The 23,273-nt window shown below is 43.4% G+C and overlaps 1 protein-coding gene across 1 annotated transcript in view; it reads right to left on the bottom strand.

Moving 5' to 3' along the window:
* The window catches only part of Adam17 (ADAM metallopeptidase domain 17), a 55,260-nt gene extending 36,736 nt beyond the window's left edge, over positions 1 to 18,524 (bottom strand). Inside the window, exons 1-2 of the mRNA XM_041630347.1 lie at positions 18,288 to 18,524; positions 5,785 to 5,917 (exon numbers count right to left, since the gene is read on the bottom strand). Of these exons, the coding sequence (XP_041486281.1) occupies positions 5,785 to 5,917; positions 18,288 to 18,384 (230 nt within the window). The 5' untranslated portion in view covers positions 18,385 to 18,524. The remainder of the gene's footprint in view (positions 1 to 5,784; positions 5,918 to 18,287) is intronic.
* Between the last annotated feature and the right edge of the window lie 4,749 nt (positions 18,525 to 23,273).

Below are 23,273 nucleotides of genomic sequence, written 5' to 3'. Positions count from 1 at the left end.
AAGTACTATGAAATCCATTTTTGCAAAAAGTACCGTTACATTAAGTGCATCTGTGTATCCTGGTTAAAAATATGCAATCTTTAAAAATAACCCTTCATATTCTGTACAGTCAAAACAAGAAAGAAAGGAAAGATGGAAGAAAACTCATTAATTCTTGGGGAATAAGGGTAAAGATTATGTATTTCTCTTTCCTGGAAACTGATTAATAAGGAAACACATGTGGGCAGTTAAGGTTTAAATTGGGTGTCCTGCTTATCTCAGAAATTGACTATTAAAGACTCTGTTATATGCCATTAATTTTATCTACCTGCTCTTAAGATAATCTGTCTATTATCTCTGCTTCATAAAAGTAAAAGCTGGACCTGAGCAGTTACACACTCACAGTTACACAGCTATCAACTGTGAAACTGAACAATGGATTTGTATTTCACTGCTTCTAGCAACCAGGCTCGCATCCTATGGAAGAGGTCTTGCTACTGTGTAAAATTATCAAAATGCTGTTTCTGGGTTTATTTAAAAAAACCCATGGGTTTTTTTCCTCCTCAATAAAACTCACCTCGAAAAACAGTAATACATAATTACTACCAGGGACATAGATACTAAATGTGGATATTAAAATATATATGTCCCAGTTCCTTATATGGTTTAATACTTTTAAAGCATTGTCATTCTGAAATAAAAGCTGGGGGTGGGAGCCAGACTTTGATATTCACAGAGACCTTTCAATGTGCCCACTAATACCCAAGGTGAAGAAAGATATGTTGTTCTTCTCAACCATAGGAACAAATTTTGTCAGCTATGGTGTTGAAAATATGAAATGTTACTTCCCTGTGGGTCTGCATAAATCTCTCAACTGCCAGGAAGAAACCCAGACTGGGACTGTCTCCACAGCAACGAATATTTTTAACTTTTTGAGCATACAAGGTAATTTTAGTTTTGCTTATATACTTTCTGATGGTCAGAGAGAGATACAATACATCATTTCATAACCTTGCTCATTTCCCCTGCTATCCAGTGTGCTCTCCTACGTCACTCATTATCACTAATGTTCTTTCCACTTTGGTTACGATGGAACTTTGGGAAGAAAAGCACCCTATTACAAATGTCCTAGGTTTAGGGTCAAAGTTCTCCTGAGCTATGACAGTGTCTCTGACGTTCTTCCTAAGAAAGTCTCATGAGCTGCAATCTGGGTTTTCTGCACCAAGAATCTGCTGTGAGGACTGGGGAGACGGGCTCGGTGGGTAAAGCACTTGTTATGCCAATAAGAGGATCAATTAAAAAAAGGGGGGAGGGGGTACTGAGTGGTGGTAGCTCACACCTTTAATCCCAGGACTCAGGAGGCAGAGGGAAGCAGATCTCTGTGAATTCGAGGTCAGTGTGGTCTATAGAGTGAGGCTACACTGAGAAAACCTGTTTCAAAAAACAAACAAACAAACAAAAAAAGTGGAAGGTGAGGGCTTATGCCCAAGATTGTCCTTTGATCTCCAAACTTGCAGCACCATGCCTTAAATACAAGCATCCATACTCATACATAACACACACACTTTTTATAGAAAACAGATCTGTTATATGGTAAAAATAAAGCCCAAATTTGTTTTTTAAGTTTTCTAGTCTTAGCACTGTGCTTTATAAAACCTTCAGCTAGGGAGTCAGTTACAACCACTTTGCAGCTTTCTCATTACTTTAGAATGGGTGTTTATTCATTGTGTCAACAAGGAAACAAAGCTCAGCAGGCAAATTTAAACAAGTTTCCTTTCTCATAAACCACTACTCATGCTGCAATCCTTCAATATTCATTTCATGCTTTCAACCTTAACAGTCACATCCAAATCTACTGTACTCTGGTTTAAATTCTTTTGTCTTCCACTGCTATTAAAATGAGAATCTTCTTCTTTGCTATCATCACCAGAAACAGTGGCTTCTCAAAGGCAAGGCTGGCCATGGCCTGCACTGCCCATTCCCGCTACCCAAGACTTGGTTGTTTATATGTTAGGTAACACGGTATGAGAGGAGAACTAGCACTGGACTAGAAGTCTGAAAAGCTTGGCTCAAATCCAACCTCCACCATTACTGTATGACCTTGACTGTAAGTCACTAAACCTAAGCATTCATCTACGAGTAAAAAAATATAAGACTTAACTCAATAGTCTGAAGGTTAAATGAAAGACCAATTTAATGCAATGATACATTTTCAGAATTGTTAGACACAATTCCTAATAAACAAGATCAAAACTGTGAATTAATAAAAAAAATACTTAATTGATTCTGTGTAAGCAGGGATGGATATTAACATTTTCTTTCTTTCTTCCTCTGCCAGCCTCTACCGCCCAGTGCACAGCTTATATTAACATTTTCTTTACACACCAGTGTCACTTGTGAAACACAAGAAATACGTAAAGCCACAGAAATACCTGCCCCGTCATAGGGAAGGACTCCATAAGCCGCTTCAAATCTCTAGAAAACTCAATTTTCAGTTCTTGTTTTGTACCTCCTCCACTGCTCCTATAGACTAAACACATTTTCACTACACTTATTTAGTATGGGCCTGTGTGTGGACACACACGAGCCATGGTATACATGTAGAGGCAGTCTTCTACCATGCAGGTCCTGAGGGTAGAGTTCGTGTTGTTAGCAGGCACACTCACACTAAGCCATCTCCCTTCCCACCCATTCCTTAGTAAACTTTCACCAGTGCTAAAAAAAGTAACTCTTAATTCTGGACGCGGCTGTGCACAAACAGCTATCTATTGTGGGCATGTCATCTAGCTTCTACGAACCATAGGTGTGTGTGTGTCTTTAAAAGGAAACAACTATCAAGAGAATGGAAGAATTAGAGACAAGCTATGCCAAGTGTCTGGTAAACAATACACTCAATTTTTAGGTTGCTTGGAAGCTAAACAGCCAAAATGATACTATCTATAGTCAATATTTTACTATTTGTATATAAGTTCTAAAGTTACTAAAAATAACATGTAGATATGGCAATGATTAGAAAAATAAAATACTATTAAAAACTTCTTGTGGTGGTGGTGCCTTTAATCCCAGCACTCAGGAGGCAGAGGCAGGTGGATCTCTTTGAGTTCGAGACCAGCCTGGTCTACAAGAGCTAGTTCCAAGACAAGCTCCAAAGTTACAGAGAAACCCTGTCTCAAAAATCCAAAAAAATAAACTTCTTGCACAAAATATCAGTAATATGCAACGACTGACCAATTTCCTTAATATACTAAGCAATACTAAATTCAGTAGCCAAATGAACAAACTCAGTAGCAAAAAATTATGAAAGTGTAATTCATAAAAACAAACAAATGAAATGTTTCACTTGAAACATAAATCAAAACAACTGTGTGAGATATTTGCCCTTAGAGAAGATGAAAGCTACCTGCTGATAAAAACCTAGTGCACTAGGCTGGGGACATAGCATAGCTGGCAGAGGGCTTGTCTGGCAGGCAAAAGGTCATGTTCCCCAGCACCACACCAAACAAGATGTGGAGGCACACACCTGTAATCCTAGCACCTGAAAAGCAGAATTATGCAAGTTTAAGTCCTGTGTGATCCACACAGTGAGTTCCAGCCCAGCCTGGGCTACACAGCAAGACCTTGTCACAAATGAATGAATGAATAAATAAATAAATAATCTGATTAAGTTACTTTTACTTACTTTTCAGGGTATAATAACAAGACAAATTCTGTACATGCTCATTTCAGATGAAAACTTCGTCTGTGTTGGTTGAACTCACCAACATAGTGAGGGCATGGTGGCATGTATCTACACTTTAATCTACATGCAAAACTATGCACGCACTGAAGAGGCATCAAGATGGCTCAATGGGCACTTGCTGCCAAGTCTGATGGCCCCTGGAACTCACACAGTGGAAGGTAAGAGCCAACTCCTACAAGCTGTCCTAATTTCTACTCATTTGCTGTAGTGTGAGTATCCCCACTGATAATAAGTAAATGTTTAAAAAATATTTTAATGCACTAAAACTTTTTAGAAGTTTACAAACAAAAAAACCTCTTTGGATCTAGGATTTAGTTAGAAAATGACTTACTATAGTCTCTTTAAGGTTGCTTTTTCTTTGTTTTGGGGTGGGGTACTAGGAATAAACACAGGACCTTGAGTGTGTTAGGCAAGCACTTTACAAACTAATCTGTTTCTCTGGGACAATTTGGTTCTTAAACCAGATACATATATTACTGTACAAGCACTTGGGAATCTCTGCACTTGGACTGGGCACACAAGTACTGTGTATTCCCAGGAAGAACAAACTCTCACAGGAGCCCAGATGAGAACAATAATCCAGAAGTGTAAGGCTACACCGAAGCCTTAAGAGTAATGACAAGAATAAGAATAAAATGTAAGAATAAGAGTAATGACAACCAATAAGGACTTCTTTGGACCACCGAATGAACCAGAACCGAGACTAGGACAGAGAGAATCACATCTTGATCAGCACTGCTTAATTCTAAGTATCTCTTTCCCATGACCCAGTGTTCTCTATGCTTAGAGTAAACCTCATGATGGAACCTAGAAGATGAACTTGATGGTCCCTGAACCCGTTTCTAATGTGTGTCTCACCACTGTCTCTTTAACTGGAGTACTAAGTGGGTGGAGCCTAGCCTTTTGCGGCTGTTTGAGCTGGGTTTTTTGACCTAAAAAATATTGGCAACCTTACTCATGTTTATTGTTATTTGAAAATCTTATTCAGTGAATTTTTTAAAAGCTCATATATTTATATTCCCCACTGTTTTTCAAAGAAGATTTTATGTATTCTTTCTTATGTATGTATATTTGCAACTAATGTGGCTGCAAGGAATCAAACTGGGTACCCTGCAGTCAGTGCTCTCAACCAGAGCCATGTCTCCAGTCCCATCTTATTGCCCTTTTAACTGTCAGTTCAGATCCCAGCACCCACATTGAGGTGGCTCACAAGAGCCTGTAATGCCAGCTCTAAGAGATTAGATACTCTTCTGGTTTCCTCAGGCACTACAACACACCCATGCATGTATACTCACACAGACACAAACATAAATAGTAAAAATAAATAATTAAAAATTTTTAAAATAGGGGCTGGAGAGATGGATCAGCAGTTAAGAACACTGGCTGTTCTTCCAGATCCAGGCTGGATTCCCAGCATCCACATCACTGCTCACAAACCTCTGTGACTCCAGTCCTGGGGAATCCAATGCCCTAGCCTCTGAAGGCACCAAACACACATGTGGTATAAAGACAGGCAAAACACTCATACATAAAACAATGAATAAAAATTTTTGAAAATAGGACTGGAGAGATGGCTCAAAGGTTAAGAGCACTGGCTGTTCTTCCAGAGGTCCTGAGTTCAATTCCCAGCAACCACATGGTGGCTTACAACCATCTGATCTGGTGCCCTCTTCTGGCCTGCATGTATCCCTGCAGGCAGAACACTGAATACATAATAAAATAAATAATAAATCTTTAAAAAAAATTAAATAAAAAGTATTATAAGCATTCAATTAATAAAACTGTTAGAATTTTATAAATATGGTTATCATTGGTAATACTCTTGGGATACTCATTTCCTTTAAAATATTAATAAATTTTTTAAAGTATTTTAAACATTTTTAAAATAGACATTAAACAGTGTTAGAGTCACACAGGACATACTGTAATTACATCAAGTACAAATCTTGAAGAAGTATTTTCCTAAGATTTCTATAGATACCTTTTTTTACTGCTTTTGTCAAAACAAGCCAGCCTGCCCCACCTTCACATTGCCCCAGTATTACTCTGTGTATAATTCCAATTACCTTTTCAAAGCTGAAAAAGTTAGTAGTGTTTCTAAGTGTGCCGCAGACTGTAGGTCTCTCTTCCTTACAGAGTGCTGCTGGATATTAGACAAAGAGAGGATATCGTAGTCTGAGAGCAAAGAATCAAGTTTCTCTGAAATAAAGGTAAAAAAGTTATTAGCAGGTTAGACAGACAGCTCAGTCAGTTAAGAACATTTCGCACTCAGTCACGAGGACCCGAATTCGGATCCCAGTACACACATCAGATGGTTCAGAAGCTCCACGGGATCTAGAGCCGTCTTCTAGCCTCTGTGGGCACCCAACACATACCGTCACACAGACACAATTTAAAAGATTTTTTTAAAAAGATTATGGAGGTTGAAGCTGTGGCTCAGAAGTGAAGAGCACTTGCTGCTCTTCCAAAGGACCTGGGTTCAGATCCCAACACTCACATGGCAGCTCACAACTACCTGTAATTGCAATTCCAAGGAGGGGAATCCAAGGCCCTCTTCTGACCTCCATCGGTACCAGGTATACATATGGCTTGTACACATATACACACACAGGTAAAGCATTCATAGAATAGAGTAAACAAATCTTTAACAGACTGATAAAGGTTGCCAGAGGCTGAAGAGAGGGATCAGCAGTTAAGAGCACCTTTTCTTGCAGAGGAAGGGGACCCAGGTTCAGTTCCTAGCACCCACATGGCTGCTGACAACCATCCATAAATCAAGGTCCAGGGAATCTGACACCCTCTTCTGACCTCCACTGGCACAAACCACACACATGTGGTACACATATATACATACAGGCAAAACATTCATAGACATAAAAATTAAGTCAATAATCTTGAAGGTTTTTAGCACTTAAACCTACTAGACAATTGTGTCAGACAATAAGCTGAAGTGCTCGGGTATGTGGCCAACAAATCACGTCCTTACAAAAAGAATGAACCTGAATTAATAAAGATCTAAGTTCAAATTCTTAGGACATAAAAGGTTCAGATGCTGCCAAGTTAAATAACTAGTGCAGGAAGCCATCGGCCACGCCTAGAAAGTTAGATTCCTGCAGAACAAATGACCCAGTTTCTCCTGGAAGCAGGGAGGGGCAAGGAGGTAACAGACTTCAGAACACAGAAACAACTACACTCTGAGTGTGACAAACAAGCTAGTGTGGGAAGACTCTTGAAGGGCCGGGAGCTGGACTCGGAGTGAGGTTAGACACCAAAGAGTACCATGAGACTTCAAGATAAAAGGCATTTCTAGCGTGCATGTTTAAAATGTCCAAGATAAAAGTAGCTGATCCAACCTTTTCCCTGTCAAACTGAGCTAACCCAATCCCTCATCCATGAACAGGTACTAAGAAGACTGATAAATGATATGTATTAACAGCCTAAGAAACCAAAACCAGGAAAGCACACGAGTCCCCAAACCCAAGTTCCAGACCAGTCTGGGCTTGTCAGCAAGACTCAGTCTCAAACCCGAGGGCTGGCAATAGCATCACTACCATGGCCACCCCAAACAGACACACCAGCATCTACCAACTCAGGCACAGGGAGAGGGCACTAATGCCCAGAAGGAAACCAACACCTATTGCTTTACCAGACCAAGTCACCAGCCAAGAAAACAAAGACACACTGCCTGCAGGCAGTTCAGAAAAAGTACGAGATTCAAAACCTGAGCTACTATAATAAAGTATATGCCACTGCGCTCCATGTTTTTAACCACGCCTCTGCTGCCTCCTCCAGAAGAAGAGCTTTAAAGTAAGGTTTTTAACTTAAAAACAGTAGACACCTGCCCGTCACTCTAGTTCCTGGGGGTCTGACACCCTCTCCGGGCCTCCTCAGACATCAGGCACACGCAAACACTCACATACATAAAATAAAAATAAAATTAGCTGCCTAAAATACATGAGCTGATATTTTCCTTTTCTTTCAATAATCATGGCCATTCAAATCATTCAAATGGACCTAGAATTCCTCACCACAGGGCAGCAGCACTCTGGGCTAATGTTTATTGTTACACAGTAAAAACTTAAATGGTTTTAAAAGAAATGTCAAAAGCATTCAATTATTTCATGTCAACCAAAAATTAAGAGTAATTTTATTTGGGGACAGGAGAGTACTATGCAGCCCAGAAACTCAAGCGTTCCAAGTGCTGGGATTATGGGTATTTTTTGTTTGTTTGTTTGTTTGTTTTGGGTTTCTGAGACAGGGCCTTACTGTAGCGCAAAATGACCTCCAATTTACAGCAACCCTCCTACCTCAGTCTTCCAAGTGCTAGGATTAAAAATACAAGCCATCACACTCATTTTTTAAGAGTGACAGAGTTGGGAGTACGGCGAGGTGTGACTGAGACAGAATCTCCTGCAGTCCACGGTGGCCCTGAACAAGCTATATAACATAGCATAACCCTGAACTCCTGATCCTATCCCACCTCCCTGGTGCTGGGGTTGCAGGCCTGCCTGTGCTTTCACATTCAGCCTTAAAAATAATGTAGGCCTAGGTCCAAATCAGGAGCAGAAGGAGAGAGAGCACGAGCAAGGAACTCAGGACCGCAAGGGGTGCACCCACACAATGAGACATTGGGGATGTTCTATTAGGAATTCACCAAGGCCAGCTGGCCTGGGTGTGAAAAAGTCTGGGATAAAACCGGACTCGCTGAACATAGCGGACAATGAGGACTACTGAGAACTCAAGAACAATGGCAATGGGTTTCTGATCCTACTGCACGCACTGGCTTTGTGGGAGCCTAGGCAGTTTGGATGCTCACCTTACTAGACCTGGATGGAGGTGGGGGTTCCTTGGACTTCCCACAGGGCAGGGAACCCTGATCGCTCTTCGGGCTGAGGAGGGAGGGGGACTTGATTGGGGGAGGGGGGAAATGGGAGGCGGTGGCGGGGAAGAGACAGAAATCTTTAATAAATAAATAAATTTAATAAAAAATATAAATGAATGAATGAATGAATAAATAAATAAATAAATAAATGGAAAAAAATAATGTAGGCCGGGCAGTGGTGGTGCACGCCTTTAATCCCAGCACCCGAGAGGCAGAGGCAGGTGGATCTCTGTGAGTTCGAGGCCAGCCTGGTCTACAAGAGCTAGTTCCAGGACAGGCTCCAAAGCTACAGAGAAACCCTGTCTCGAAAAAATAAATAAATAAATAAATAAATAAATAAATAAACATATATATATATATATATATGTTTAGGCCTGAAGAGACAGGTCAGAAGTTAAGAGTAATTGCAGTTTTTGCAGAGATCTGGGGTTTAGTTCCCAGCATCCAAATAGCAGCTCACAACTCTAGTTCCATAGGACCTGGCACCCTCTTCTGACCTCTAAGAACAACGGACACAAGTGGGACACAAACATGCAGGCATAAGAGGCAGACACAAAATTAAAGTAAGTAAATTTTAAGAAAATGAATGAACCCAAGAGCATAGTCCCTGAATATTCCCAATCAGTCCGTTCCTCAGCTCATTCACCGGCTGCTGTGAGCCAAGCACTAAATAGTCCAAGGGCTGAAACACAACAGCAAAAGAACAAAGTCCTTGCGCTACAGAATACTCATCGTAGTATGAAGCACAGAATGCACAAGAAAACAGATCTCAGCCAGGCAGGCCTGGGGCGCACGCCTATAAGCCTGGCACTCCGGAGGCTGGGACAAGAAAAGCACAGTTGCAGGAGAGTGGGGGCTACACACAAACTTCAGGTCAGAGAAATGCATTCATAGTAAGTCTGTCTGCAAAGAAAGAAGGGAGGAAATAAAGGGATGGAATGGAGGGAGGGACGGGAAAAAAGAAAGAGAGGAACTAGCAAAGAACAGAGAAAAGGGATGTGGACATTAAAGCAAGATAAAAGTATTAAACAGTTTCTATAGGGTGGTAGGAAAGATTATCTTTCTGTTAAACACCTGAGTAAACCCGAGAAAGCAAGAATGCAGGCATGCAGAACCTGGAAAAAAACATAAATGCCCCTCGACCGAAGAATGGATAAGGAAAATGTGGTACATTTACAAAACGGGGTACTACTCAGCAGAAAAAAAATAACAACAGCTTAAATTTTGCAGGAAAATGGGTGGAGCTAGAAAACATTATTTTGAGTGAGGTAACCCAGACACAGAAAGACAATTATCACATGTACTCACTCATAGGTGGTTTTTAAACATAAAGCAAAGAAAGCCAGCCTACAAACCACAATCCCAGAGAACTTAGACAACAATATGGACCCTAAGAGAGACTTACATAGATCTAATCTACAAGGGAAGTAGAAAGTATAAAAAGACAAGATCTCCTGAGTAAATTGGGAGCATGGAGACCGTGGGGGAGGATTGAAGGGGAGAGGGGAGAGGCAGGGAGGGGAGCAGAGAAAAATGTAGAGCTCAATAAATATCAATAAAAATGTATAATAAAAAAAGAGTGCAGGCATGCTACTACCAGATCAAAGTTAATCAACATTCATTCAAGGCTCTGACTCAAAATTCACAGTTGCTAGATATTACCCTATTTTTTGTGTTAACAGAATTTCCTTTTAAAGTCAATCCAGAAGAAAGCTGTTTCAGATATTATTGGCTCTCCCACCACAAGATGGCGGCTGGTGATTTGACTCTGCAATCACAAAGCTTAGGGGCACCAACAGAAAACCTTTCAGAAGCTTGCCCTTTTAGTCAACCAACTTGTTCAACAATGTCCAAGCTTTTCTCCTGGGGGCTGTGCTGCGTGAGTCACTACATTATCTCCACAGAACACTTCGAAAGAGGACCAAGACTAAATAACGCGTCTACCACCCCAAACTCTGATGCCATTGCTGTGTCAGAGAACCAAAGAAAGGAAGAAAAATACAACCAAACCCGAATGCAACACAGCACTGGGTTTTTGAATTTCATCCAGGCTGAGAAACTCAAGCTTTTCTGAAATGATGCTTTTAAAAGCCTGTGAAGATAGCCAGGCCTCCTGGGACTGTCTACCTAGTTGGTCTTGACCTTTCAGCATTTCAAGCAAAATGGCCTTTCTTCCCTCTGGACTCTACAGCTCTCAGTATCTTTCTTCTGACACTTTTTGTTTTATGACATGTTTTATCTCACAGATTAAAAAATGGCCAGGAAGGAGCCATGTTTTATTCACCACAACATCTTTTTATTGTGGTATTGCTCACGGAGCCCCAGGCTAGCCTTGAACTCCTTCCTGATCCTGCATCTACCTTCCTAGTGAAGACCACCACATGCAGCTCTCATCACAGGATTCTATCGTTAAAACATTCAGCATAGAAGCTTGGCTCATCAGGCTCACGTTCACAAATTACATGAATTTTCCATGCTGAAGTGCCAACACAAGTCTTCAATTGCCTTGATACAGGCTGGTACATGAACTCAGTTTCATTAAGATCATAATCATACCTACTGACTTAGAATCCTACCTCAATATTGTACTTTCATTGTCAATAACATGGACCAGGGCTCCTCAGGGTGTGGTTCCCCCAAACCAGATGCATCGGCAGCTGGGGGCTTGTTAGAAATACGAACACTCAGAAACCCTCAGTGTGTGGACCAGCAATTTATGTCGCCTTCCAGGTAATTCTCATGTGAATTCAGGTTTGAAAACCACTAAGCAAGTGTGGCAGCATGACGGCTCCTACTGGCAAGCTTAGCTACTGAAAGCTGAAGCAAGAGGAAGGCTAGAGTTCGAAGTCACCCTAGGCAACACGGAGGGACACCAGCCCCTAAAGGCCTCCCTGTCCTACACCATAAGAGAAATGGAAGAGAAGAGAGAAAACCACTTAAGCTAAAGTAGTAAACAACTAAAAATAATGCTTCCAGCTGGAGACCAAGCAGCTAATACATAAGCAAGCCTGTGGGGACACTCCACATAGGGTGCTTCTTGCATGCTTCCTTAAATTTACAGCAAGGCACAGTAGGCACCAGGCTCGTGTTTACAGGTAATGCGTGTTTAAGATCCAGGTCATCCAGTTCACTCTTTATTCAACCTTGCACTGATTTTAAAAACAAGAACCAGAAACAGGATAAGCTAAACTGTAAAACAGAGAGAAGCTGTGGAAATGTCCCAAGGACAGGGGGAAACCATCCACCATTTAAAAGCCTGCTCATAGCAGAACACCTACAATATTGAGCAAAGGGAGGGTTTTAAAACCTATTCATAACCCAAATATCTTAACTATGTATAAAAATGGAGCAGGAAGAAAAATAAGGGCAAAATAGAAACACTGTGAGTTATTTTGCACATGCTGTCTATAATAAGCGCCTTTTAAATGTAGCTTGCTAACACACTTTAAAATAGTTAGCAATAGTTTTCATTGCAATTATTTTCTTTTAATAACTGGATATTACAAATTAGATGTCCTGGAGCCATTACAAACAACTCAATAAAAAACAGCTCTCTCGGAAGGCAAACTGGAACCAACTACTGCTCCTGATATTGTCTCTTAGAAAGTGTCCCTTGGATCCTCAGCTTCCCACTGCAGCTCACTTCCAGAACTTCAACTGTTGGTGGTCACATTCTCCTATAACCTAGCAACAAAATTTCTCTCTCATCCCACCCAAATCTCTCAGTAAAGTATAAACTGCTGCTCAGCATGGTGGTGTGCACCTTTAATCCCAGCACACAGGAGGCAGAGTGTGAGGCCAACTTGGTTGAGACAATGAGTTCCAGGCCAGCCAATGATACATAGTGAGACTCTGAAACACACACAGTATAACTCACTGACTTTACTACAGTATCATTTACTGCAGTTCATACTCAACCGGAGACCTGAAGAGCCTTGTTTGCTCAGCACCTGGTCACAGACTCTATAAAATCCAAAGCAGTTGCCCATTCCATTCTGTGATTACAGCCACCATGTGAAACAGCTGAGCCTTTTAGTTCAGCTAGCTAGAAACACGCTTAGAAAACGAGACCGTTGGCCGGGCGGTGGTGGCGCACGCCTTTAATCCCAGCACTTGGGAGGCAGAGGCAGGCGGATCTCTGTGAGTTCGAGACCAGCCTGGTCTACAAGAGCTAGTTCCAGGACAGGCTCCAAAACCACAGAGAAACCCTGTCTCGAAAAACCAAAAAAAAAAAAAAAAAAAAAAAAAATACGAGGGGGCTGGAGAGATGGCTCAAAGGTTAAGAGCATTGCCTGCTCTTCCAAAGGTCCTGAGTTCAATTCCCAGCAACCACATGGTGGCTCACAACCATCTGTAATGGGGTCTGGTGCCCCCTTCTGGCCTGCAGGCATAAACACAGAATATTGTATACATAATAAATAAATAAATATTAAAAAAAAAAAACGAGACCGTTTAAAAGGTCAGCTGGAGAATGTTCTCTAAGTATCACCGCCCTGCTCCTCTCGGCTGTAGTCCCCCACCTGGCATTATCTAGTGGTGTTTAGTTAGGGACCTATCGTCCTTCTGCTTTTGTGTTGTCTCTATTCTCCAACCTTTGTCTCAACTTTCCTGAACACACTTTTTTGCTCTTTTCAAACCAGGACTCATTTATTCAACTAATACTCATTAGGAACCTCCTGGCAATGTGACAGAAATAAAAGAAAATACATTTTTAGTACACTGGGGACGAACAATCACAAAATTATCATAAAGTGTTCACCTGCCAAAAGAAAAAGTGTGACAATCAATATGGAAGAACATAGCAGGATTAGCATCCCTGCCTGGCAAGCCAAAGTGCTTTCCCTGGAAGTACTATCTGTAGTAAAAGGACGAGGTCAGGATTTGAGGGATGGCTCAGTGGCTAAGAGCACTGGCTGCTCTTCCAGAGTATGTAGGTCGGATTCCTAGCACCCACGTGGTCCTTACAACTCTCTGTAACTCCAGTTCTATGTGTGTTTTGCTTGCAGTTATGTCTGTGCAAAACACAGAAGTGGAAAGGTAACTCAGTTGAACTGTAGTGTAGAACATCTCAGCAAGAATATGGCATCAGGCCATCTGTGGTGGCGAACGCCTTTAAACCCAGCCCTAAACCACAGAGGTAGGCAGATCTCTGTGAGTTCAAGACCAGCGTGGCCTACACAGTGAGTTACAAACTGGGAGAACTACAAAGTGAGACCCTCTCTAAAAAGAAATAAAGGTTGATTTGTGAGACTGGAGCAGCAGAAGGAGGTCAGTTAATGAACACGGAGTGAAATATTAAGGAGTTTGGACTCTGAGTAAAGGCACTGGGTTTTTTTTTTTTTTGTTTGTTTGTTTTTTGTTTTTTTTTTTTTTTTTTTGGAGACAGGGTTTCTCTGTGGCTTTGGAGCCTGTCCTGGAACTAGCTCTGTAGACCAGGCTGGCCTCGAACTCACAGAGATCCGCCTGCCTCTGCCTCCCGAGTGCTGGAATTAAAGGCGTGCGCCACCACGCCGCCCGGCATTAAAGGCACTGTTAAGTAGAAATCTTCATGAACTTCAGTAAGGAACAAACAAGATTGGAATCTGGGAAATCAGTAAGCTGCTGAATGAACATTGAGTATCACTAAAAGACTCCTGGGATTCTAGCTCGGCTACCTAGGTAGACATTTGTATGTATGTGTGTATGTATGTACATTTGTAAGTACACACACACGCACACACACTCACCCTGGCACTTGCCAGTGTGGGCTACAAAGTGAGACTCTTTGTCCAAACAACAATAAAAATGGAAAAAATGAAGCCTGGGCTGCGCCACTGTTTGCTGGGCCTTGCTGAAGACCTAAGGTCAGTACTCCCAGAATACACAGCAGAGAGATGCAGTCTGGCCAGTGTGCGAGAAGCCCTCGGAACGGATGTATCCTTCTTGGGCCAGAAGGATGAAACACGGAAAGCAATGATCTCTACTAGGCCAGGGAACCAGAACCTTGGAACCAAAACTGACTTTTGGGGAGTGTCAGCTGTTTCAACTAATTCTCTACGGTCAGTGCTTACCAAGGCTGAGCCTAACCTAGGTCAAGACTCTAGCAAGTCCTGTAACCGGCAGCTGCTCGGCCCTAAAGGATCTGCAGAGTCCAGGTGAACCCCTGAAGAAAGCCTGGGCCGTGAGAATCTGTGGTACACCGGTACAAACTAAAGCAAACAAGGGGCAGCCCCTCCCTCTTCCAATCAAAATCAAAGACAAAAATAAATAGCATAATTCTGAACCTTCCACACTACCGTGCTTTTGAAGACAGAGGTGTAAACGTCAGCTGGATACGAGTGGGGCTTCAGAGAACAGGACAAGGTCAGAGACACAGAAGTTGGGGGAACGCAGAGCAAGTGAAACCAGAGCAGCAGCCCAACTCTTTGGAGGCGCAACTCCTGTTGGGTGAGGCACGAAGAGGAAGCTGGGGAGGGACTTCCCTACCACGGTGAAGACTCTCTTGTTGTTCCTTCCCTGCCAAGCCAGTCCACAGGCTCTTCAAATTATCCTTCCACTTATACACTGGTGTTTTTCCACAACACACACAGCGAAGGATCCAAAAATCAATCACGCTCAGATGTGGAGGACTTTCACACTTAACGTTCTGGAAACGCCTATGAAAGCTAAAAGGACTTCTCCAGTTCCCCCACTGGGGCTCTCTGCTTAGTTCTTCATCCTCTCACAGAAATGGTCACCTCTTTAACTACCCCTGCAGAGCAGAGTAATCTCTGTATTAAGGATTTGGATCTCAGAGGACTGCGTCTTGTCAACAGCAACTTTAGCATGAAGAGCCGCGCATTGAAACCCTGAGTGCAACTGTGCTGCTGATACTGAGCTGTGAGATGGGCTCGCACTCAGAGCCTTGAGCAGAAATGCTAAGCAAGCACTGCCCTCCTGGGAGACATCACCACCCTATGCTGTTTGGTTTGTTTGTTTGTTGGTTGGTTGGTTGGTTTTTCAAGGCAGGGTTTCTCTGAAGCTTTGGAGCCTGTCCTGGAACTAGCACTTGTAGACCAGGCTGCCCTCGAACACAGACATCCGCCTGCCTCTGCCTCCCGCGTGCTGGGATTAAAGGTGTGCGCCACCACCGCCCAGCTTGCTCCACTGTTTATTGAGTAGGAAAAAATAGGTCTCAGAAGAATGCAGTGACTTGTCATGAGCATGAAGTGATGAACAGAAGCCTTGTGGACATCTGAAGAAGGGCATTTCTGTTTGTTTGGCAGTTCACGATAATATTTGCTGTTTAACCTAAACCAACTATTATTTAGACATGGATGTTCAAGACCAAGAAATAGTTTCATAGTTTAAGGACATAGGGTTTTTTTTTTTAATTAACCCATTTGGTTCTATGTTTAGATCATAAATGTACTAAATATTGATTAGGTATCAATTTTCTGAAGGGCAAAAAGAATATACATAACAGAAACTTGGCTTTTAAGGTATTCTGTAGGTCACAAAAAGTGATTTCAGGAACTGTTATGAATTGCATAATTTAGGAAAGTTATGAGTCACATGAGCTTAGTCATGATATCATAGTGAAGTTACAGCTGGGGTGGATAAGTCTCACTTTGATTTCAAAACTGTTTCTCCTTTGTGTTACTTTGAATAATAAAAGAGGATGGAGTGGGTGGAAGAAGTAGGTCACAGATTTTTTGTGTCTGAAACATTTTGAAATTTACCTCGAGTTTATCAGCACACCACACACACACACACACACACACACACACACACACAGACTACTTGCCACCAGCATGTCTTAACACACTCCATGTGGCTTTAAATGTGCCTGCTTAGGTCCCTGAATGAGTTTCCTTACCCCAAGTCATCAACTTTCAAAGGTGGATTATCATTTACTTTGCATCTCAATACCAGGCATAATTCCTGGCAGCCCCAATATGAGTTCTTCAAATTTTAGATCAAGAGATTTTGGTTTTTGTTTTTGTTGTTTTGTTTTTCTAACACAGATGTGCTATACTTTGCTATTAGAATTAGAAAGAGGAAGAGAGAGAGAGAGAGAGAGAGAGAGAGAGAGAGAGAGAAAGGAAGGCAGAGGCAGACTTGTGTTCAGAGCCAGCCTGGTCTGCATAGCAAGTTCCAGGGCAGCCAGGGCTATCTAGTGAGACTCGGTAGTAAAAATAAAATTTAAAAGTCCCATGATCTGCAAATGTTGCTGAGAATAGATTTAGGAACAATGTAGTTTTTCCTCTACACTGTGACTCCCTAGGATTGATTTATGCTTTTCTTTGCACCTGCGGACAGGAGAATTGTAACAAACCCTGTAAGAATGGTGAAAAATCACCTCACTGACTCAAATACAAGTTTATTCTTAATAGCATCCTGAAAATGAGCGTGTCCTTTCATGCTCTGTTATCATTCTGAAAAGTTTTCCTTCCGCTTTTATCAACTTAGATTTCAGTACTTCCTAGCTAGCTCCTTTGACTTTCTTTCATCTTGTCACTTGTAATTCATTTTAAAATGCTAACACACACCAGAAAGTTATTTGGATTTAAAAAAAAATACATTCAATGTCTGTGCCAGTCAATTACAACCTCTGTTCAGAGAATAAGATACAAACACAAGGGAAAAAAACTGACAAGGTTGGGAGTGGTGGTGCAAGGTCTTTAACCCAGCACTCGGAGGCAGAAGCAACCAGTCTCTGAGTTCGAGATCAGTCTGGTCTACACAGCAAGTTCCAGGCCAACCTGGGCTACAGAGGGAGTCCATGTCTCAAAATAAACATAAAGAAAACCCACAGGGCTTCAATTTGCATAATAAAATACTATAATGACAAGACCTTAACTTCACACAACGGGGAATGCACTCTTTCACACTGTTACCGTTGACTGAACTGTCACAGAGGGCAATATTTTGAAAGCTAGAGTCCTAAAGTACCGGTAAGTTCCTTATCACCAAACGACACCTCTACCGCATGTCCATCCTTTCAATCCGATCTCTCTAGAAAATCTAAGTAGGAAACCTCTGGTCTCGAGGCTCAAAACGGTTTGAACGGGTCAGCCCTGGGAATCTGCTCAAAGCTGCAAGGAAAGCACGCGCGGTGGCCAATCCAGAGTTGGACTGGGAACTTTTAGCCTCGCTCTCTCCACCAAGCACCTCTCCGACAAGCAAGTGGTCAGGGGGGATCTGGAATTCGAACTCCGAGACTCCAGACCCAGTCAGGAAAGGCAAATGAAACTACTTCTGTCGCCGCCTTCCAATCAAATTACTGCTTAAGTGCCTCCACCAGAAGAAATGCTGAGAGCCAGCATGTCGCTGTGGAGCTCTGGGGCCGTCCTTTCTTCCAGGGTCTTGCTCTTGGCAGACACCCCTAACCCTTTAGAATCACTTAGCAAGCAAAGGACCTCGACCCTCCACGCGCGAACCATCCCCATGCCTGCACCTCTCCGCTAAACACATTCCAGAAATACAAAACGAGGAGACCTGACCCCTCTTGGCCCTCGGTCCATGTGAGAGACCCCCATCCAGGATGTCCTTCCTCGCTCAGAGACAAGCCCGTGTCTTTACACTCGCTGACCGCCGAGAGCCACACCCCCTTCCCACACTGGGACCTTGGGGACGCGCCACTAGCGCCCCATACCCCGCACCCAGCGCGCCCGTCCCTCCGAGCCCTCTGGGGCCAGCCTTCAAGTTTGCTCCCCCGACTCTTACCAAGTCGCGGGTGGGAGCCAGAGCCCGGGTCCGCAGGAGGTCGGGGCGCCAGGACGAGAGGCACCAAAGTGGTCAGGAAGAGGAGACGCTGCCTCATGTTCCCGTCCGCCACCTCTCTGGGTAACCTGCTCCTGGAGAGTGTTCGCGGAAACTGCTCACATTGGGAGGAGGAGGTGATCCTCCCAGAACTGCCCCGCAAACTTTTCCCTCCCGCGCCGCCTACAGGGAAGAACTAGAGCGAAGCTCCAGGCCCCGGAAGTGCAGGCGGCGCTCGCTGAGAGTAGCTCCAGCCCGCTTCCGGCCGCAGCCGCAGACCTACCCACAGCCGGAAGAGGGGTACCGCAGAGCATTCTGGGAGGCGTGGCTCGCCCCGCCCAGGCGCGGGCTCGCCGCCATCTTGTCGGCTCTGTTCCTTCCTGGTCCCTCTGGGGCCTGACTGGCGCCATCCTGGCCCTCGGCTCCCGCCGTCCTGACTCGACCCAGCCCGGTCTCGCCTCTGTCCCCGGGTGACCGCGGGGAAGGAAGGTGGGAGCCGATGGGCAGGCCGTCAGGCGCGTGCGGCCGCCTTCGTTCTCATTAGAATGTCGCAGGCGCTGGTGACAGGATGGAGGCGTGCAGCCCGCCACAGGGCCCTGGCGGGTCTGCTGTGCAGCTCAGCGTCTTGCTGCCGGAGCCCAGACCTCCATTGTCACGTTCTCTCTCCCCTGACTCACGTAGCTTCCCTGCTCGATCCATCGAGTTTGGAGTAGTTGTGTTTTTGCAACCTTTTTCTTAAGTACTGTGCCGTGTGCTGTTTGTAATACTGAGTATTATTAGCGTCCTGATAAGATTTCAAGTTGTCTATCAGAAAAAGATAAACTGTGATTTAAATGTGTTCCTTGTGGAATGTCCCAGTTAAAGTCTTGCGTCATTTTCAACAATTACTGAGTTTGTACAGTTTTTGGCATGTTAGTTAACTCTAGTCCCTACATTCTCCTAGATATGAAAGGCTTTCATACATATTCATGGCACACTTCAAATCAAAAAGCAAAAGTTCACCCCATAAATTAGATGTGTATAGTTTTTTTGTTTTTGTTTTTTTAAATAAAAGTCTTAGGGTATTCCTTTCGAGCATTCAGGCTCCATATCCTCAAGTTTGTAACTTGAGTACACTGGATTATATTTTTGTGTCCCCTGCAGTGCCCTGCCCAGAAAAGGCAATTAGCTGTATTTAGTGAATACTACTTTGGTGGTTCTCAGCCTTCCTATGCTGTGACCCTTTAATACAGTTCGTCATGTTGTGGTGATCCCCAACCAAAACATTTTTCATAACTAGTTTTGCTACTATCATGATCAGTAATGTGAATATCTGATATGCAGAATATCTAATATGTGACCAGCAAAGGGGTCACAACCCATAGGCTGAGAACCACTCTGCTGGTTCTTTAAAAACTCCTGATCTACTTTATCCCCCAAGTTCTCAGGCTAAGTCAGCATAGCGGTCCTTGGCACGTAGAGCTTGGTGTGCTGGGCTGTGCCTGCATCCCAGTGCTAGGAAGCAGACATAAAACAACAGTCAGGCTGGGCTGCGGCATCACTTAGGAGGCAGAGACAGGAGGATCTCTGAGAGTTGAGGCCAGCCTGGTCTACAGTGCAAGGTCCAGGATAGGCTCCAAAGCTACAGAGAAACATGGTCTCATAAAATAACAGCTAAAGCTGTGTGGAGAAACTTAAAGTCGAAAATCTGACAGTCCACATCTGGTCTTGGAGGGTTTATTGTGGGATTTTTCTTGGTTTTAGCGGGAAGGAAAGGTGCTTTGGAGTCCTGTCTGGGATGGGCTTATTTTGTGACCCTGCCCAGGCATGTTCCTCCTTCGGCCTCACAAGCACTGGGATGATAAGGGCGTGAGCCACCACACTTGGTTTCAAGCTTTTTTACTCTCAAAATAACATTTTAGAAATATGTTCCCACTAGGCAACATTTTCATTATAAATATTAACTGGTTGCCACATTTGGGATTCCCGTCATAAATATATGTACACTTAACTGCCAGGTCATCCTTTTTCTGCTTTCTAGGAAAGGAAATAGCTCCAATTTTCACAGCACTGTTGGATCCTCCACCACACTCTCCTGTGGTCCCCTCCCTCCACTGTTGGTGTGACTTACAACACACATGCAGTAGAAATAATGGCATGTCACTTCCAAAATTAGGTTTTTACATACTCTTCCATCTCATGCTCTCCCGTCTTTATTGTTACTGTTGCTTTAACATTGGTAGACAGTCTTTTGGAGTGGTCTCAGAACTAATGCCCTCCTGTCTCAGCCTCACTGGTGTCCTGGTACTACAGGTATGTGCCACTAAGAAAAGCCAGTATTCACGCTCTGAGAGCACACAGGAAACACACAGAGGGATGGATAGGAACACAGGACACCAGCCAAAGACCTCAAGTCTACAGAATGCTACAGCTACAGCCAACTTCTGAGATCATTGCAACCCCACCTGATCCTCAGAAACAAGATCAGAAGTGTTTACTGGGGTGGAAAGATGCTTCGCAGGAAAAAGCACCCACCTGGTGGCTCACAACCATCTGTAACTTCAGTTCCAGGGACTCTCATGCCACCTTCTCACCACCAGACAGCGCGCATGTACATGGTGCACACACACAATGCAGATAAGACACCCCTAAAAATAAATTTTAAAAAGATTTACTGTGTTATTATCCTACTTGGGAACAATTTGCTATACAGCCATTACCATGTTGTGTTCTGGCTTCATCTGAACATCTGAAATACCTTCAAGATTTTATAAAGGAGGCTCTTAACCGTGAGGGCTTTTCATCCCAGCAGTCAAGAGGCAGAAAAAGAAGGGTCCCTGAGTTCAAGGCAGCCAGGGCTACACAGAAAAACCCTGACTCAAAAAAAAAAAAAAAATGAGGACAAATAAAAGATTGCTTGAAATTTACTGATTCCACTCTATGAAATGAATTATTCAGGAATAGATTGCAAGTCAGTTTAAGTATTTGTGGTTGTTAGATACCATATCCTTGCTTCTGCAGTGTTATTCACCCCAAGAAAGAGAGCTGAAGATGTAGCTTGGTGCTTGCCTAGCATACATGAAGCCCTGAGTTTAAGCGCCATTGTTGGGGACTGCAGACCCTCAGATCCTGAACTTTCTATGACCCCTTGCCTGCCAGAGTAAACCACTTGATTTCCTATGCTTGCAGCTGCTCTGAACGCAAGACCCTCATGAGTTCCTGATAACAAGGAAGTGGTTTCTGGTGGGTTTGCAGCTGAAATATCCCAAGAGCTAGGGTGTGGCTGTTAGTCAAGGAGAGCACTGTATAAGCTGCCCTGGAACACAATAAAACTGGCAGTCTTGTTTCAGGAGTGACCCATGTCTCTGTGTTTTTTAATCCCAAGACCCTTGCCCAATCACGGTTCCAGGTGGTGCAGGCACCACAAACCATCCCACTTTCGCCAGACCTGGTGGCAAAAGCCTATAGTTCCAGCATTTGGGAAGGGAAAGCAGGAAGATCAAGGTCATGCTTGGTGACAAGGGGAGTTTGAGGCCATCCTGGATAAAAGGAGAACCAATCTCCAGGATAAAACCTAGCGAAATGGGGCTGGAGAGATGGCTCAGTGGTTAAGAGCACTGTCTGCTCTTCCAGAGGTCCTGAGTTCAATTCCCAGCAACCACATGGTTGCTGTAAAGAGATCTGGCGCCCTCCTCTGGCGTGTGGGTATAAATGGAGGCAGAAAGTTGTATACATAATAAATCTTAAAAAAAAAAAAAAAAAACCTAGCGAAATAGCTGGTAAAACCAGAAAAGTAAAGCAGCCAGCCGTTAGAAGTCTTACTTCTACCAAGGCTGGGCCCCTGCAGACTAAACCTTTCCTCTCATTTTATATTCCCTCTAGTGCTGGGATTAAAGACATGTGAGACTCCCTAGTACTGGGATTAAAGGTGTGTGCCACCACTGCCTGACCGCTGACGGCCTAGCTTTGCCCTTCTGATGTTCAGGAATTATTTATTAAAACATAAAATATCACTGCAGATGACAGACACTAAAAAGCTAGTGTTGAGTGGTCTGGGCTTTCTGATGGGGCAGCCAGAGCACGCAGAGTATTTATGACATACAACTGAGCAGGGGGGCAGGCTTTGCTCATCTGTGGGAACAGATTCTGTCAAGGTGCTGTGAACATTTGCAGGGTAGGGAGTGAGGGGCTGCGGTGGACAGTTTCTGCAGTCAAAACCTGCACTTAGACCTCAGGAAGATCCTGTCACTCAAATGGGGCTAAAGCATTGCAAATCCTTGACATGGATTTTACTTGCTCCCTACAGAGAATAACTTGGGAGGAGTGGGTTCTCTCCTTCCACCATGTGGGTCATGAGAATCAAACTTATCAGGCTTGACAGCAAGTATCTACCAATGAGCCACCTCTTACCCTACCTGCCACAGAGCCTATACTATTTTGAAGATGCTAATTATTCGTGAATTTGGATGTCTTTTATTTTTGCTGCTGAATAAAGTTGGTAAAGCTAGCCCTTCAAGAAATATTAATTCCCAAGTCTCAAAGATGCTATTTTTTTTACATATGATTATACAAAGTTCATGTACCAAGAACTCATTTCCAAGGTTTTAATTCAAGTAATTCATACGTAGCAGTAAGATCCTTTTAGAAAGAAAACTAGAAAGCAAACATGGTACAAACTGTTCAAGGAGGCTGAATATAAGCACACTATTTTGGGGGAAATTATTTTGAGACAGGGTTTCATATGTGCTAGCCTCTGCCTTCTGAGTGGTAAGATTACAGGTGAGGTGTGTAGTGTCCCACGTATGTGATGTGGGGGTCGAACCAGAGCTTCATACATGCTAGGCAAGCACTCTGCTCATGAAGCCACATCCTCAGGCTGGAGATTTTTTTAATGGGCCAGCAAACCAGACCCACTATAACTGCAGTCAGTTCTCTTCAAAAGTTGGGAAAAAAAGCCCATCCATTTCAGTG

The sequence above is a fragment of the Microtus oregoni genome, unplaced genomic scaffold (assembly GCF_018167655.1).
Source record: "Microtus oregoni isolate MIOR12 unplaced genomic scaffold, Mior012 000034F_ref0000314, whole genome shotgun sequence".
NCBI lineage: Eukaryota > Metazoa > Chordata > Mammalia > Rodentia > Cricetidae > Microtus > Microtus oregoni.
This window is presented reverse-complemented; position numbering and strand designations above follow the sequence as displayed.